General features: G+C 47.4%; 1 protein-coding gene across 3 annotated transcripts in view; it reads left to right on the forward strand.

Annotated features, from left to right (window-relative positions):
- The first annotated feature begins 1,111 nt into the window (after window positions 1–1,111).
- LOC113422864 (uncharacterized) overlaps window positions 1,112–18,055 on the forward strand; it is a 28,461-nt gene continuing 11,517 nt past the window's right edge. For all 3 annotated transcript variants that reach the window (XM_087943100.1, XM_087943102.1, XM_087943101.1), the window contains exons 1-5: window positions 1,112–1,309; window positions 3,782–3,941; window positions 5,426–5,568; window positions 8,932–9,064; window positions 9,535–9,741. In XM_087943100.1, coding sequence (XP_087799226.1) covers window positions 1,187–1,309; window positions 3,782–3,941; window positions 5,426–5,568; window positions 8,932–9,064; window positions 9,535–9,741 — 766 coding nt within the window. In that variant the 5' untranslated portion in view covers window positions 1,112–1,186. The remainder of the gene's footprint in view (window positions 1,310–3,781; window positions 3,942–5,425; window positions 5,569–8,931; window positions 9,065–9,534; window positions 9,742–18,055) is intronic.

Below are 18,055 nucleotides of genomic sequence, written 5' to 3' on the forward strand. Positions count from 1 at the left end.
TCTAGTCCAACCCCAGGCAAGAAGCTCTATATCATTACAGACAAATGGCTGCAATTTTTTTCTTAAAAACCTCCAGTGATGGAGCACCCACAACTTCTGGAGGCAAACTGTTCCACTGGTTCATTGTCCTGTTAGAAAGTTTCTCCTTAATTCCAGTTTGCTTCTCTCCTTGATTAGTTTCCATCCGTTGCTGCTTCTCCTGCCTTGTGGTGCTTTGGAGAATAAGTTGACCCCCCTCTTCTTTATGGCAGCCCCTCAAATACTGGAAGATTGCTATCATGTCGCCCCTAGTCCTTCTTTTCTCTAGACTGGCCAAACCCAATTCCTGCAACCGTTCTTCGTATATTTCAGTCTCCAGGCCCTTAATCATCTTAGTTTGCTCTTCTTTGCACTTTTTCCAACGTTGAATGAAGAAGCCATTGATACAATAGTTTAACTAATAAGGTTTCTCTTGCACAATTGTAGGGTTGTTGTTTTTTGCAGCACAGGTTGAAGCAAGGAGCTGTTTGTTTATCAAGCCGGCTCCTTTTGCAGGGCTGGAGAGCAACCTCACGGAGGCGACCAACAGGCATGGCGGGGCTCAGCGTGGAAGCCCCCCTCGTGCCATTCTCGCCCCTCTGGCCGGAGGGGGCGCCCGGCATGGTCACCCGGCGGCTTTCCGCCCTCGGAAGGGCCACGGTCTCCGAGGCTCCGGACTCCCCCAGGCGGCCCCTCGCAGGATTCTTGTGGCCGCGTCAGTTGGCCTTGCACGACGCCGTCGTCCGCTTGAGCCTGGAAGCGGTGGGGGCATCGAGGCCTTGGCGAAGCTTCAGCCCGCAATGGGGCCAGCAACGTCTGCCCTGGAGGCCGCAAAGAACAGGCTTTCCCTTCTATCCGGGCTGACGGGGCTCCGCGAGGCCGCTGCTTGCCCAGTTTGCGGCGAGCCTTGGCCGCCAGCGGGATACAAGCAGCTCGAGGCCTGTGAGGGAAGGCCGGCCTACGCGAGGCACCAGTAGGCCCGGCACATGGATTGCCAAGGCAACGCGAGCGGGAGATCGATCGGTGACGGCTCTCCTCCCTCCTCCAATGGTCACGCGCGATTTCCGGATGCGCCCGCCCCTTCCGCTCGCCGGCCTCCTTCCTCTGTCCCCTTGGCGGGCGACGCCGTTGCCATGGCAGCAGAGGAGGCCGAAGCCCAGCCGCACCGATGCCCAAGCTGCCGCTCTCGCCTGTGCCCGAGCAGGAGGCCGACGCGGCGGGGGAGCGGCTCTCAGGGAACGCGTCCCCCGCGTCCCTCGCTCCGAGCGCCTTCAGCTTGCGGAACTCAGAGGCAAGGAGGAAAAAACCGCCTCCCCCCCCCGCAGTCGGACCTCAACTTCCTTTACTCCCGAGGCTGTGGGTGATGGGAATTGTAGTCCAGCGGCGAATAATAGACGGGACAGCCGAGTCAAACTGATTAAAAACCCAAAAAAAAGGGGAAGGACCCGGCCGGGATGGTAGACCTCGGCAGCACGCCAGCTGTGATGAGGGCGGTTGTAGTCCAGTATTGCTGAAAGGCTGTGAGGAGCAGTGCCGGCTGGGGATGAGGGCAATTGTAGTCCAATACATCTGGAAGACCGTGGGGAGCTTTGTCGCGGGGTTGGACTAGATGACCTACAAAGTCCCTTCCAACTCTGTCCGTCTGAACAGGGGTGGCTGGGAATGATGGTGGCTACAGTCCAAAAGAGAGAATGCTGCTTTGGGGTTTTATTTTTATTTATATATAGGTAGTCCTCGACTTATGACCACAATTGAGCCCAAAATTTACCTTAAGTGAGAAATTTGTTTGAGTGAGTTTTGCCTTGGTTTTACGATTTTTTGTACCAATTTATTCAGTGACTCACTGCAGTTATGAATTGAATAACACGGTTTGTTAAGTGAATCAGGCTTCCCCATTGACTTTGCCTGTCAGAAGGTCGCAAAAGGGGATCACATGACCTCGGGACACTGCTATGGTCATAAATATGAATCAATTGCCAAGCATCTATCTGACTCTTGACCCATGGGGATGCTGCAACGGTCATAAGTATGAAAAGGGGATCATAAGTCACTTTTTTCAATGATGTAACTTTGCTCACTAAAGGAACTGCTGTAAGTTGAGGACTACCTCTATTGTCATTCATATTTGATAGAATAGAATAGAATTCTTTATTGGCCAAGTGTGATTGGACACACAAGGAATTTGTCTTTGGTGCAAATGCTTTCAGTGTACATAAAAGAAAAGATAAGATTCGTCAAGGTACAATAGAATACAGAATGGAATAGAATAGTTGTGCAGACTTTGTAAATAGTTGGACAGAGTTGAGGGAATTAGTTGTTTAGCAGAGTGATGGCATTCAGGAAAAAACTCCTTGTGTCTAGTTGTTCTGGTGTGCAGGGCTCTATAGCGTCGTTTTGAGGCTAAGAGGAGTTGAAACTGTTTATGTCCAGGATGTGAGGGGTCTATAGATATTTTCACATATTTTGATGATGACAGCACCTCAGTCAAGGGGGGTGACCTGGTCCCCTCAAGGTGGAAGGAGAGCAGGGGTTTCCACAAAGACACCTGTCTCTCTGTCCAGTCTAATTTATCCATACATAGCAAAAGAAACGATTTTCAATAAAGGTGGTTTAGCTTCCAGTTTTAATGACGGCTTCTCTCGACAAAACAAGAACAAGCTTACCGATAGAGGAGAATATTTGTAGCTCAGGGTTAAGAGGAGGGGGCCTTAGTGCTGTCTGAACTTGATCAACCTCAAAATAAGATTAAGAATAAGCTCTCAGCGATTGGAACCTGGCTTGTTCCTGGCTCTGTAAAGCAGGGGGATGTGCATAGAATTACATTGGTAGTCAAATGAAATTAAAAAGTCTGGTGTTGATCAGGATTATGGTGATTAAGAGTCCAGCATTGAATCTGTTGAATTAAGAAGAATAAATGAGTTGTAATAATAATATGTAACTGTCCGTAGCTCAGGAGATGCATGATAGGAAACCACAAATATAGGAAATTGGGTTTGCTAAATATGCTTTTTTTCTAAATATGCTTCTAAAATATACTGGGGAAGCCACGATATTGCAGCAATTTCTGCTTTTTATCTATTTTCATGCAAATGGCTGTTTTCTTGCTTATGTAACCATATAAACCACATAAAGTATAAAACCACGTTGAATAGATCATTTGGGGTTCTTCCAGCTTTATAGGAGGGCCCACTTTTATACATATCTAAGTAAACATGACTCAGAGAGAACAAAATTTTGCCTCTCTGCTTGTGCCAGGCCAGGCCTAGATTTCCTGCTTGATGCTGGTGCAAATTTCTTAGCTTAGTATCCCTTTTGGTGTTTTGTTTTTGTTGGGAGGTGAAAGCGTGCTTGAGAAAGTTACTTGAGAAAGTTATGCTACAAATTTTAATTACTGGATTGTTTACCACTTCCTGAGATAAAGTTAGTTAAAGTGACATAATTACAAAATGAGCTGCTTCTTAATCATGTTAGCAATAGAGGAGGGGAGCCCTTGAATATTTCAAATGTATTTGGTATATCTATTAGAATATTGAGAATCTATTATTTATTCTACATCCTATATTTTTCCCAGCCTGCTTGACAGAAACCATATGTTTTATTCAGGTTTCTAAGGCTGCTGATTTTCCTGACTGGTTGCTGTTCCTAGTTTGAAACAAATATCTTGTTTTTCAAGCGTTTTGTTAGCTGGGCCTCTATATCTTTACCTTTTTTTGGATAGAGGTATGTTTGTATATTTCTGTTTCTTGACACAGTATTATATCAGACTTTTTCAAGGTCCCCTGATATATCAGAATCCAATTGCCAGGAAAACAGCGCCTGCTTGTTGGAGAAAACATTAAACTGTTCTGAAGAAGAAGAAGAGGATGAAGAAGAAGCAGAAGACGATCAAATGGAAGAGTGGGACACAGACCTTGAGATAGAAAGTACGGATTAGACAAGTTGCCAATCTGCTTACAATTGCCAAGGTTGGGAAACATTGAACTAGGCCCAGGGAGACCCAAGAGTCTTTAGTTCATCTTTAACTGTGGAAGCTCCCTGGGTGACTTTGGGCCAGTCAGTCTCAGACCAACTTACATTACAATATTGTTATGGGAAAAAAATAGAGTGAGCACTATGGAAGCCACTTTTAGCTATTGATATAAAGGCAGGATATACCTCTGTCCAACAGATAAACAAATAAAGAGCTCTCACGGATAAGTTGGCAACTAAGCAAGTATTAGGTATTCCCTCTCCATCAACCTGATATAGGAATAATAGCACTTAGACTTATATACCACTTTACTGTGCTTTATGCCTTCTCTAAGCGGTTTATAGAGTCAGCCTCTTGCCCCCAACTATTTGGGTCTCCTCATTTTACTGACTTCAGAAGGATGGAAGGCTGAGTCAACCTTGAGCCAGTGAGACTCGAACTGCCAAATTGTAGTCAGCAGTCAGCAGAGGCAGCCTGCAGTACTGAACTCTGCGCCACCATGGGCTCATATAAATCTTAAGACAATCTCATGAGATTTTGGCCACTCTTTAATTAACATTTGTAACCTTTCGTTCTTGCAATTTTTAATTCTGAACATCTGATGCCTAACACCAAAATGTTAGGACCTGCATGCTTTGAGTGGCCAACCTGCAGTCTGAGCAATGAATATTCCGCCTTTGAAATGAAAGCTTGGCATTGGCCATTGTCAGCTTGGCTTCCACAAATCTATTTCTGGTCAGTTGTCATTTCCAAGGCATTGTGACTTTGGTGCAGCTCTTGAGAGTTTCAAAACAAACTCACCAAACTCTTTTTGTGAATTGCTTTGTGTCAACTCATAAAATATTTCTATGGTCTTTTTGGAGTTGCCAACAGAAAGGGAGGGGGGAAAGGGATTTGAAAGAGCAATGCAGCAGCTTGGAAATCGAAAGTGCATTTCATACATAGTTTTTCAAAGATAGTAACTAGGTGACTGAAGTTTCTGCTGCACAAATATCTAACTGGAAAACAATATTGATGACTCTTGGCTATGGATGTGTCCCATTGGAGAATATGAATTACGATACACCCAGGGGGTGGGGGAAACCAGGGTCAAGGATGACAGTGAATTATGTGCCTCAGAGTCAGCTACACTCAGACAGTGCCGGACATGTTATAGGCGATTCTGAGACACATAATTCATTGTCACCCTTGACCCTGGTTTTCCCCCCACGCCCTGGGTGTACCATAATTCATATGTCATTATCCCCTCAGTACTTTCTGCATACAAGACCCCGGAACGAGTATCTGGTGCAGGCATGCCCTTGGGCTGGTGCTAGAGTTTTTAAAAGTCATCTTGCTCTTGCACTGCCAGTAACTACAGATGCTTCCTGGGTCTGGTTGTTTTACAGAAAACCAAAGATGACCATTACTTTCATTTTTTCCTTTGTCTTGGCCTAGAATCTACAATATGCTATGATCCTGCGGGGAAAGCCAGATACCTTGCAATCTGTCAAGCGTACGGCGTGGTCCCTATCTCTTATTTTTTACGGCATATGAAAGATACTGAGCTGACTGTGAAGCATCGTGGCCTTAGCCCTAAGGTAATTCTGCCAGGTGTCCTTTCGGCCTAAACAGTTCAGGATTTGCTTTGCACTCTGCAAGTATGAATCTCCTCACTGCCTTTGAATATTCTGTCTTCCCCCTCACCTTTTTCCCCCTCTGCTTGGGAATATTATATTATATTTCTTTTCTTTTTTAATTTTAAAAAACCTTTATTAACGTTTAAAATGTTAAATACAAATATATCTATCACAAAAATACATTTGTATAATTCCCATTGTTCTTTGATGTTACAAAAATCTTACCCTGTTTCTCCAACAATACGGCCTCCCCCAATAGGAAGTCCCAGCATGTTTTATAGGCATGAAATGAAATTAAGCCCCTCCCCCCAAATTAAGGCCTATATTAAAACATGCGAAATGGGGGGGAATTGGGGGGGCGCTTGCCATTAGGAAGTACTCTTGTTGCACACCTGGATATGGTGCTGCCTGCATTGACCCCGATACGAAGTGCCCCACCAATGCCGAGGTCAACATCCAAGCTGTCGCCGCCCGCCCGCCCGAAGATGCAAGGGGGAGGGGAATTAAGTCACCCCCGAAAAGACGACCTAGCCATTTTTTCGGGGCTTAAAAAAAAATAAGACCCGGCCTTATTATATGAGAAACACGGTAGCTATATTCATACATTTTCAGATATTTCTAATTAATCATATACATATACATAATTTATGTCTTATTCTAATCTAATCTATATATTTCGTATTCCTATTTTTTATCCATTGATACCAGTTATCCCAGATTGAATAATATTCCGAGTCTTCCTTATTATTTAATTCTATAATAAGTTTATCCATTTCTGCACACTCAAAAATTTTACAGATTATTAAACAGTCGGTATAGTGGCCATTTTCCAAGATGGTGTGACTACAATTCTTGCTGCTGTAGTAAATATGTATAATCAAATATTTAATCTTTTTACTTTCCCTTAATAATCCCCAGAAGAGACAGTTCAGGCTTCGATTCTATTTGGCAGTGTGTGATTTCATTTAACCATTTTTGTATTTTGATCCAATATTTTTTAATTTTCGGGCAAAGCCACCATACATGGAAATAGGTCCCTTGTGCCTGTTTACATTTCCAGCAGTTAGGGTTCAAATTGGGGTAGGGAATATTATATTTCCTTACAGAGTTGTTTGTGGAAATAGTCAAGGAGCATTACAGTACCAACACTAGAGCAGGGGTCCCCAAACTTGGCAACTTTAAGACTTGTGGACTTCAACTCCCAGAATTCTCCAGCCAGCATAAGTCCACAAGTCTTAGTTGCCAAGTTTGGAGACCTCTGCACTACACTGTTGCAGAAATATGTAGGTGCCTGACGTATTCCATTAACTCTTACCTTCAAAACGAAAAATGATCAAGGTGCCTTATGGAGAAAAACATCCAAAGACAATACAATTGTTAGTAGCAAAGCATAAGCAGCCAGTTTGAACAACATAAAACAGAGAAACAAAATAGGCCAGTTGAAATGACAAAGTGGTAAGGGGATCCTTGCCTGGCACTAATAAGATGGCAGAGAGGCTCAGGGGACAGTCTTCCCTCAGAAGCCAGAGCTGATCCCCACTGAGCTCTCACCTCACAATCAGAAGGCTCTGAGTTCGATCCTAGGTAGAGGCTAATATTTGGAATAGACTCTCCTGCTCAAGCAGCGGGTTGGACTAGATGACCTCCAAGGTCCCTCCCAACTCTGTTATTCTATGTTCTATTATGGTGAACCTATGGCACAGGTGCCACAGGTGGCATGCAGAGCCATTTGTGTGGGCACGCAAGACCCAGCCAAACTTACCTACGCTGCCCATGTGCCTCCCAGCTGATTTTGGGCTTGTTTGAGGCCGCTTTCGCCCCCCCCCCCCCAGAGGCTCGAGGGGAGCCTCTGCAGCCTCAGGAGGCTAAAAAAGGGGCCTTCCAGAAATGCCGGAAGTGTCGAAACGGCCCCATTTTCAGCCTCCCGAGTCTCCTGAGGCTTCCCTCGAGCCTCTGGGGGGCCAAGCGGCCTCAATGGGCCGAAAATCAGCTGGGAGGCACATGGGCAGTGCAGGTAAGGGGGCGGTGGTGTTGCGTGCGCATGCACGGGGGGGGGCAGGGCTCATTGCATTGTGGATGCCAGCACATGTGCATGCATGCTATTGCGCACACGTGTGCACTTTCAGAACAGCCACAACAAAAAGGTTCGCCCTCACTCTTCTATGTTCTGTGTCTCCAGAGATGAGGGTTCCGTCCTTTAAATAAGGCCTAAAGTTATTGGGCCAGTTTCGTGGCAAAGCAGCCTGCAGGGCCTTAGCCACCCCAGCTGAACGGGACTTAGGGATTCAAAGGCAGCAGGTGCTGCTGGCATATGGTGCAGCCCCCCTCCCCTCCCCCAAAAAACCCTGTGCTTGATCTCTATGGGAAACAAGAAGCCAGATGCGCCCGTGTGGCAGTCCCAGATCAGGAGACGTGGCCTCGTTTTCATGGCTGCATTCCTGCTGAAATAATCCACCAGGAGCTGCAGTGCATGTCCCTGAGCGGTGAGACTGAAGGCAAACCTGGATGGGGCACCTCTTCTGACCCTTCCATTTCCTTCTCTCTTCCTTATCACAGGTGTTGCTTGGTTAGAGCAGTGGTTGCCAATCAGTGGGCTGGGGACCACTGGTGGTCCCTGAGAAAATTTTGGTGGTCCACAGAGAAATGTCACCCCCAAAGCAATTAATCCAGGCTGCGCAGGAACACAAGGCTGCGCCACCCATGTGGCCTGCTGGAACACAAGGCTTGCGTCGCTTGCATTGCGAACAACATGAGGTGGTGAGGGGAGGGAGAAAGGGCGGAGAGGGAGAACTTGCCCCACTAACCCTATGCACCTCGCCTGGCCACTGGGCTGCTTCTTTCTGCTTCTGCTTTTGGCTGCATGCAAGGAAAGCAGCAAAAGTCTTCCTTTCTCTCCCCCAAACTGCCAGAAATGAGTCTTTGGGACCCTGCGAAGCCTCCTGCTCCAAGAGGCTGTGCCGACAAAGACTCATTTCTGGCGGAGTTTGGGGGAAAGAAAGAAAGACTTCTGCTGCTTCTGCTGCATTCCTTGCATGAAGCAGACTTTTGGGGGGATTTTCCCAGGGTCTCTGGTCTGTGGGATTTAAAATGATGAGTTTGGTGGTCCCTGGGGTCCAAAAGGTTGGTCTAAACAGGTCCCTTGCTAATGGCTTTTCAGTTTTGGCTGAGCCTCTTGTGAAATTAAGGAAAGGCCATGCCAGCTCCCTCCCAGGCTGCAGTTTGTCTGCCCCAGGCCCTCAAACCTTGACCAGAGGACTGGGCTAGATCCCAGCCTTCTGCACACACACACACCCCAGCTCTTCCCTGCTTTGCCTTTTCTTTTAGGCAGCCAAAGCGCTCGCTCTTTCCCTGACCAGCAACACATCCATTGTGAAGCTGAACCTGAGTGACAACGGGCTGGATGGAAACGGAGCAATTGCGATGGCGGAGATGTTAAAGGAAAACTGCTACATTTCAGGTGCCCCTCTTACTTGCTTCAGGAGGTCCATGTAATCCATAGCCTTGAGATATTCTGGGTTGGTTGTCAAATCCCCTCTAAATTTTCCAGTCTTAAAAAGCAAAGACTTGCTCTTTTCATAGAATGTAAAGGTTGAAGCTGTGTTGAAACAGTTCTTAAGGATGTAGTCCTCTTGACTTTTACACCGGGCAACCCAAGTGTAAGGATTCCTAATGAAATGGTGGCCTGTAAATTTGTTTATTTGCTTTACAACATTTATGTGCTGCCCCCAAATAAGGACTCCATGTTTGACGGGTTGAGATGAGGAGTGTCTTTCTGCAAGGGATTCTCCACAAAGCCAGTGGTGGCCTTTTCGACCCGTTTTCATTCCTGGTCAAAGGAAGGATTGAGGAACAAAGACATGTTGGGTTAATGGCTCTGGGGGATTTTGCATGATGAGCCAGCTAGAGATCAACCTTCCTCTCTTTCAGAACTTGATTTATCAGAGAACAGAGTCGGGATGAAAGGGGCAGAAGCTCTGTCTACAGTGCTTCGGGAAAATCCAGTTCTTGTGACCGTGAAACTTTCAGGAAATGAACTAAATGACAGGGCAGCCAAATACCTGGCAGATGCTTTAGTGACCAATCAGAAAGTGGAGCACCTTGATCTGAGTCATAACATGCTTGGACAGCCAGCAGGTAAATGTCATAGAAATATTATATTTGAAATATTATATGTAGGAAGCGCTGTAGCACATGTGAGAAAGACACACAGGTACACATGCAATTTGTGTGTTCACTTCACGGCCCTTTGGTTTCTAGCACACCACATACCTTTAAGGGAACATGAATGGTTAAATTAAGGGCCAGTTGTGGTTTTCATAAGCTAAGAACTAACCATTAGGGCAGGAGTCGCCAACCTTTTGGACCTCGGGGATCACCAAACTCATAATTTTAAATCCCGCGGACCAGAGACCCTGGGAAAATCCCCAAAAACGTCTGCAGGAAAATCTCCCACCCTGTTTTCCTACCGACCAATTGTTCCTTATTTGGGAGCGCAGGATACCGTCTTCAGCTCCATTCTTGGGTGTGGGGGAGGGAGAGAGAGAGAGAAAGAGAGAGAGAGACTTGGCTTCATGCAAGAAAAGCAGCAGAAGCAGCAGAAGTCTTTCTTTCTCTCCCACAAACTCCGCCAGAAATGAGTCTTTGCTGGCGCAACCTCTTGGAGCAGGAGGCCTCGCAGGGTCCCAAACACTCCTTTCTGGCGGAGTTTGGGGGACAGGAAGAAAGACTTCTGCTGCTTTCCTTGTGTGCAGCCAAAAGCAGAAGCGGAAAGAAACAGCCTGGTGGCCAAGCGAGGCGTGTGGGGCGAGTGGGTCTGCCCTTCCTCCTCCTCCCCTCACTACCTTGTGTTGTTCAAAAGGCAAGCAACGTAAGCCTTGTGTTCCCGCGGGCCATGTGGGCGGCGCAGCCTTGTGTTCCCACGCAGCCTGGATTAATTGCTTTGGGGGTGACATTTATCTGCAGACCACCGAAATTTTCTCAGGGACCACCAGTGGTCCCCAGCCCTCTGGATGGCGACCACTACATTAGGGTTTACTGTTGTTGGGGGGAAAGAATTGCTGGGCCGTGACTCCTTCCCTCCCTCCCTCCCTTCCCCTTTCTTCCCTTGTTACCTGCTGTGGCTTGGAATCTCCTTCTTTGCCTCATCCCAGGAGAGGTTTTGACTTCCCACCAGCCCCATCTCTTTCTTCTCCTTATGTTTTGAAGAGGACTTTATGATTTGATGGAGAACAGGCGGGGACAAAAGGAAGAGAGAGAGAGTATGCAGAAAATAGGGAAGAGCTACCAAAGTTGAGAAAGCGAAAAAGAAAATCAAGGTAGGGATTAGAAAATTGGGCTCACTTAAGTTTCTGTTTGCCCTTTAAGAGTTTTATCCATTGGTTTACACCCCAAAAATTGCTTCTTGAAATAGAATTACTGATATGTAAAAAAAAATTGTGTAGGAGTAATTAAAAGCAGTATAAAAAGGTTATCAAAATAATTTATTTAGCATATGGCATGTCATACGTGGACTAGCAATATAAATTAACAAGTCAAAACAATATGAATAAGAGAGAGAGAGAGAGAGAGAGAGAGACAAAGCCAGAACTGGGAAGATAAAAATATACATGTATTGCTGAAAAAGCATTACAATTAGCTCCTGATAAACTTTTCTGAGGGGGGAGTAGTCCAGGAAAAGGATAAACAGCCAAGTTGGATTTTTGAGTTGGCTTTGGTTACCTACAGACATTGTTCTCTTGGGAAAAAAAATACAAAGGGTGCTGCTAATGTTTTCTTGTAGGACATGTGGTCAACTTATCAGTCTGAGATTTCCAGAGAAAATCTGGAAGTTTGTCTTCCTAGTGCTGGCCAGAGTTTCCCTTAGCTTTATGGGACAGCGAGGTCAGCCAGAAGCTGCAACCTGCTGGGGCAAAGTAAAGATCCACAACTAAAAAGGCTATGTCTCTTCCAAATTGGTTGCAAAACCCACCAAAAACTTTCTCTTAGATTTTCAGTCCAATTTGTGAAAATCTTAAAGTGCCTGAGGAGAACTGGGCTTCTACGTCACACAGTTTAAAAAACTCTGCTCTAAACTCTGTGGCGGGAACAGCCAGGCTGACCTGAGGGAGGAGAATAAAAAGGGCGTTGGTACTTACCTGACACGTCCGTTCTCCTTGAGCTGTGAAGAGCATCCAGTAGTAGTGGGAGGTGCTTCAGTCTCTGCATGTCCAGGCTGGGCTTAATTTGTGGAACACTCCTCCTCCTCCACGGTACTCCTCCCCAGCGTTCCCCAGTTTTGGCGAAGACGAGAGAAATAAACGCCCTCGTCCTCAATGCCCTAACAATTCGTTGGCTGAAACAGGACCCCACCAGATGGAAAAAAGGGTGGGGCTGGATGCTCTTCACAGCTCAAAGAGAAGGGGCGTGTCAGGTAAGTACCAATGCCCCTTCTCCCATGAGCTGCTCTGAGCATCCAGTAGTGGGACATACCAAAGCTTGGCCTGTCCTACGGGAGGGACTCTGTCTGGCCTGGAAACCCCTCCTGGTCCCTGTGGACCCGTTGCAGAACTCTTCTGCCAAAGGAGGCCTCAGTGGATGCAAACACATCTATTTTATAATGCCTAATGAATGGCGATGGAGAGGCTCGACAAATTTCAGTTATTGGTGCCTGTGTGGCCCACACTGCTGATGTTGCGGCGCTCCTTGTTGAATGAGCTGTTATGCCCCTGGGCACCTGCAGGGATTGAGTCTGATACATTTTCGCTATCGCAGCCTGTAGCCAACGGCCTGTTGTAGAAGATGAGACCTTGCATCCCTGAGTGTTGGGCTGAAACGACACAAATAAAGCTTCCGTTTTTCTGAAAGTCGCTGTGCGGTTAATATATATTCACAATGCTCACCTCACATCAAGCCTATGCCATTGTAGTTCCAACCCTTGGGATGGTCTGGGACAAAAATTAGGAAGTATCAGCTCTTGTGCCCTATGAAAAACTGAGTTAATTTTGGGTATAAACATAGGAGGATCAGGACGAAGGATCACCCGGTCAGAATGGAAAACACAAAGATCTTGTCTGATAGACAAAGCTGCAATCTCCGAAATATGACGAGCAGAAGTGATCGCTACAAGGAAAATTACTTTATACGTCAGAAATTAGAGACTTGACGATTTCAAGGGTTCGAAAGGGCCCTTAGTGAGTGCGACGAGGACCTTGTTAAGGTCCCAGGTGGGATAATGGTGTACCGCTGGAGGGTGTAAATTTGTGGCTCCTCGAAGGAAACTCCGTATGCGTGGATGATGGGAAAGAGATAGTAGACCTTCACAAGTGAGAACTGATGCCAAGGCCGCCACCTGTCTTTTCAACGTATTAGGTGATAATCCCTTGTCAAGTCCCTCTTGCAAGAACTCTAGGATTTGAGCCACAGATGGAGAGATGTGGCATTGTAAATGCGAGTTGTTGAGGGGCGTCTGGCGGCTTGGATAGTGGCGATAACTCTGTTGGAAAACTTTTCGCTCTTTAGACGACTCCGCTCAACCTCCAGACGGTCAGGTGCAACCATTGAGGGTTCGGATGTTGAAGGGGTCCCTGGGTTAGCGAGACCCTGACTGGCTGAATTCTTCGTGGTGTTGATACAGATAGACTGCAGAGGTCTGCAAACCACAGCCGTCTGCGCCAGTAAGGAGCTACTAGAAGTAGCTCCGCCCTCTTGTCTAGCAGTTTCTGGATGACCTTGGGAACCAGTGGAAGTGGCGGGAATGCTTACAGAAGTCCCGGGGGCCAACAACAGTGGAGCAAATTGAAGTTCTCCGCTCCTTGCGAGGGGTACTTGGAAAAAAATCTCGGGAGCTGAGCGTTGAGGGGGGAAGCGAACAGGTCCACCACCGGCTGTCCAGATGTCCTGACCACCTCTTGAAACAGGGTCGGATGGAGGCGCCACTCTGATTGATCGATTGTGGCCCCGCTCAGCCAGTCTGCCTGTGTATTCAACAGACCCGAAATGTGCTCTGCTCTGATGGAAAGTAAGTTGCTCTCCGCCCAATGAAGCAAACGCTCCGCTTCCCGCATGAGATATTTCGACTGTGTGCCCCCCTGTTTGTTTATGTGAGCTTTGGCTGTTACGTTGTCGGTCAATATTAGTATGTGCTGATTGTGTACCTGTGGAAGGAAGCTGAGGAGAGCCAGGTGTACTGCTCGAAGCTCCAGCCAGTTTATGCTGCACGACTGTTCTATGGTGGACCAGCGGCCTTGGGTTGTGAGCGATTGAACGTGCGCTCCCCATCCAAACAGACTGGCATCGGTGGTGATGGTAAGGCTGGTCTGGTCCACCAGAGGAGAGATATGAGGACCTTTGATGGTACCTTGACCTTGTATTTGGAGTTGCTTCGGCCGGTGCACTGGTACGGGAGCAGGAACCACTGGAGGGATCTAGTGTGGAGCCGGGCCCAAGGGATGATAGAGATACATCTTGCCTAACAATTTTGATAGTTCCGCTAGGGACACCCTCTTAAGACCCCTGATCTCCTTGACTAATTGCTGAATGCTATTTAGTCTATCTGGTGACAGGTAAACTTTGCCCTCCACCGTATCTATGACTGCCCCCAGATGGGTTAACCGAGCTGATGGTGTTAAATGACTCTTTTTCCAATTTATTGAGAACCCGTGTTGTTGTAGGGATTGTAATGTGTTCTGAGTATCTTTGACTGCTTGATGAGTGGAAGATGACAAAATCAAGATGTCATCAAGATAACACTGGAGTCGTACGGGGATATCACGGAGATGAGCAGCTAGCGCTGTGAGAACCTTCATGAAGGTCCTGGGGGCAGAAGCTAGTCCGAAAGGAAGGGCCACATATTCGAAATGGTGGTTATTATAACAGAATCTCAGAAATTTATAGTGGGAAGGCCGAATAGCAATATGTAGGTACGCCTCCGTCAGATCTATGGACGTGAGGACGTCACCCTTTCTGATGCCAAGTAAGATAGATTGCAGGATGTGCATTTTAAACTTGCAATATACTAAGAAACGGTTGAGACGTTTCAGATCCAGTATTGCTCTCCACCCCCCCGAACTTTTGGGAACAACAAAAAGATGTGAATAGAAACCTCGACCTCGTTGGTTGGTGGCTACTGGCTGGATGGCTCGTATGTCCAGTAGGTGCTGGATAGCTGTTTCCATGAGATTACGTTTAACCGGGTCTCTGGAGAGAGGGCATGACATGAAAAAATCTGGGGGAGTGGATTGAAACTCCAGCGCAAGGCCAAATCTAATCGTGTCTCAGACCCAGGAATCAGAGGTTGAGGAGTCCCATTGGTCCGCGAATAATTTAAGGCGTCCGCCAATGGGGGTCAGGTCCAGGGAGTTATCTTGGATGCCGAAAGGACCTGTTTCCTGCTCCCCGAAAGGATCTCTTGGATTGACCACCCCTTCTGCTCCTATCCCCGAAGTCGGACCTGTCTGGCTGCTGCCCTGGTCTGAATGATGGGGGTCTCTGGTATCTGGGTGAAAAGGATCCCTGGTAAAAGGGCCGAAAGGATCCCCTCCTAAAAGACTGAGGGTTTCTAGAATCTGACTTTCGAAAAAGGGAAGGTAGAATTTTCTTTTTGTTTCGGGTTTCAATTAGTAGCGGATCAAGGGAAGGGTGAAACAGTCTGTCTCCACAATTGGGGATGAAGCTTGCACTTGTGCTTAAAATCCGCTTGCCAATGTTTTAACCATAGTAAGCGTCGCGCTGTGACATGTGAAGTAATGGCCCTAGATGAAAACTTGACCGCATGATAAGTTGCGTCAGCTGAGAATTCAGCAGCTGCTATAAGTTTTGCAATATCTTGGTGCGCTCTAAGGTTGGAATTAGGGACATGCTCCCGTAAGAGGCGGAGCCATCTGAGAGAAGAACGGGTGAAGAAGGAGGCGGCCATGGCTGCTCTGATGGCCCACGCGTCAGACTGATGGGCTCTGCGTAGGGCTACCTCGGCCCGTTTTTCCTCCGGCTTTAATGCCTCCAGCACATCACTGGGAATGGAGGAGGACGCTAATCCCACTATAGGTTCATCTACCTCGGGAGTATTCAATAATTTTGAGAAATCAGGGGCCAAATTGAAATATTTCCTGTCATATCCAGTGGGGGCTGGGTACACCGCTGCAGAGGCCCACTGCTTCTGTACCAGGTCCGAAAACATGGGAGGAACTGGGATCACCTCTGCTTCGGCTACTGGTTGGTTGAAAATTAGATCTTCTGGTCCCTCTTCCGAAGGAGTTGGACTGGTAGAAGGGGTCAACTTGTTTAGGCGTGCAATATTTTTTGCCTTAAACAAGAGATCTGAAACGTTATGGGCGGAATAAGCCTGTAAAAACAGGTTGGTCAGGAACAAGGCCCTCATCCTCAGACCTTCCCCTTTCTAAGGGGTCTGCTTCTGACAGGGGCTCGCTGTCATGTATTGATCCTGATTCAATCTCTTCCATTTGATCAATTTGATCCACTTCTTCCTCCTCCTCCTCCTCCTCCTCAGTCGGCCCTTGGAGGGGGACCTCCCCTTGTAAATGTACCTGGGTATAGTGCTGCTCCGACCTGGTCAACGACCTCAGAGATTGGGAATCATAATCGGCGATCACAGGATTCACCATTATCCCTGGTCATAACTGCGTGTTGAAGACCTGCTGCGATTCCCTGGCGGATTGCCAGCTCCATCCAGGCCTTCTTCCTCTCTGGAACTTCCTCTGGAAGAATGTCGTCCTGACGAAGACCGGCAGCCGTCGGAGTGAATGTAGCTTTGGGAGCCCTTCGTGTGGTCGGTGTCCCAGATACTTGGGCCTGTTGGCCTTGGGGAGCCAAGCTGCGCCTGGATGAGAGGGAGAGATCTAGGGGGGGAGGAGGGTGGGAAGAGGTAGACGGACCTGGACTGGAGGAGGGGAAGTCCTGTGAGACCTTGTGCGCCTCCCGTGTGCACTTATCTATCTGTTTTTGTAAAGCTTTATGGCGCCTGATGGCATCCCTTTCTGAAGTTTTAGAATTCCCTTTAGCCTGCTTAGGTTTGTGCTGAGATTTGGCTTTGACCTTCAAGGATGAGGTCTGAGAGCTGCTACCGTCTGCCATTTCGATTGAAGTTGGAATTACAGTATGCTTGTTATACAATGCAATACTGTGAAGGCGGTTGGCACGCCCAGGGGCCAGATCTGAGGACAGACCGGTTGCCCTGATGATGTTTTTATTGCCCCCTTTCCTCTTTTTTTTTTAATAATACCTATCTATAATGAGTCGTATCTCAGTAATAATATTTTATTGATATTAAAATATTATACCGAAGAGAAAATTCTTATTATATATATATGGCAGTATGTATATCAATATTAATTAAGTGGCACGATGTTACGTGCTGAGAAACCAAACAGCCAAATTGAGATTGATAAGATAGAGGCCTTCAACAGCTTCCCTGCACAGGTGGACACAGGCCTAGGTGCTCGCTGTTGTGCCGCTGGATTGATTGGGCTGTGAGGGTTAAGCCAACAATTTAACTGTAAGAATAGCCTCGAATGTAGAAAAAAAACCAAGACGAGGGTATAATGGTCCCCAGTGTTCCTGAAGGGAACCTCTGCTCGGAACAGAGTTACCTCACACAGCACAAAATGGAATACAGGCGCGCGGCCACGAGGTCTTGTAAGAAAAGATGGCCTCCGGCCTTTAATCTTTTGGCGCGCTCCCCAGCAGCAAACTCCCGCCGTGTGAAGGAATAGCCTCCGATGGCTTTTCCTATAAGGCTAAACGGCGGGGAAGGGTGGAAGGCACTAAGCATTTGAATCCTCCACCCCAAGTGGCGTTCAGAGGGGGAAGGAAAGCGATACGACTCTGTTGGGAGCAAAGAGCTCACACCGCTGTTCGGGTAAAAGAAACTCTGCGGCAATCTGTCGGAATGGCAGGGGTAGAAAGATCGGTTGTGGGGAGGGGGCGCGGAGCAGCCCCGAAGCCTCCCGCTGCTTTGGGGCGCAAATTGGCGCTTCCCTGTAATGCGAGCGATCTCTGTAATGTGAGCCAACGTCGAGAGATCGCAATGTGATTAGAAGGCTAAAGGATTCTAAAGACAAGCTGATTAACTTTCAAACCTGCTAGCAAGGAAAGAATCTTTCCTGTTTCGGCCAAGGAAGAATCACAAGCACTGCCTATCTCTCACGAGGCTGAGCCAAAACTGGGGAACGCTGGGGAGGAGTACTGTGGAGGAGGAGGAGCGTTCCACAAATTAAGCCCAGCCTGGACATGCAGAGACTGAAGCAGCTCCCACTACTACTGGATGCTCTGAACAGCTCAGGGGAGAACCTCTCCATGTCATGACGTTAATCACCAGAAAGCTGCTTCTGGAACACTCTGGTTATTCCCACAAGCAGGTGCTCCTCAGAGTTCCTGGCTCTGTGGGAACCTCCTCTTCCTACTGCTTGCAGATCCTACTATCCTTCCCTTCTTCCTCTGTGAGCTGAAATCTCTG

Source organism: Notechis scutatus, chromosome 13 (genome assembly GCF_049901735.1).
Source record: "Notechis scutatus isolate UNSWTSFEM ecotype Mainland chromosome 13, rNotScu1.2, whole genome shotgun sequence".
Lineage (NCBI taxonomy): Eukaryota > Metazoa > Chordata > Lepidosauria > Squamata > Elapidae > Notechis > Notechis scutatus.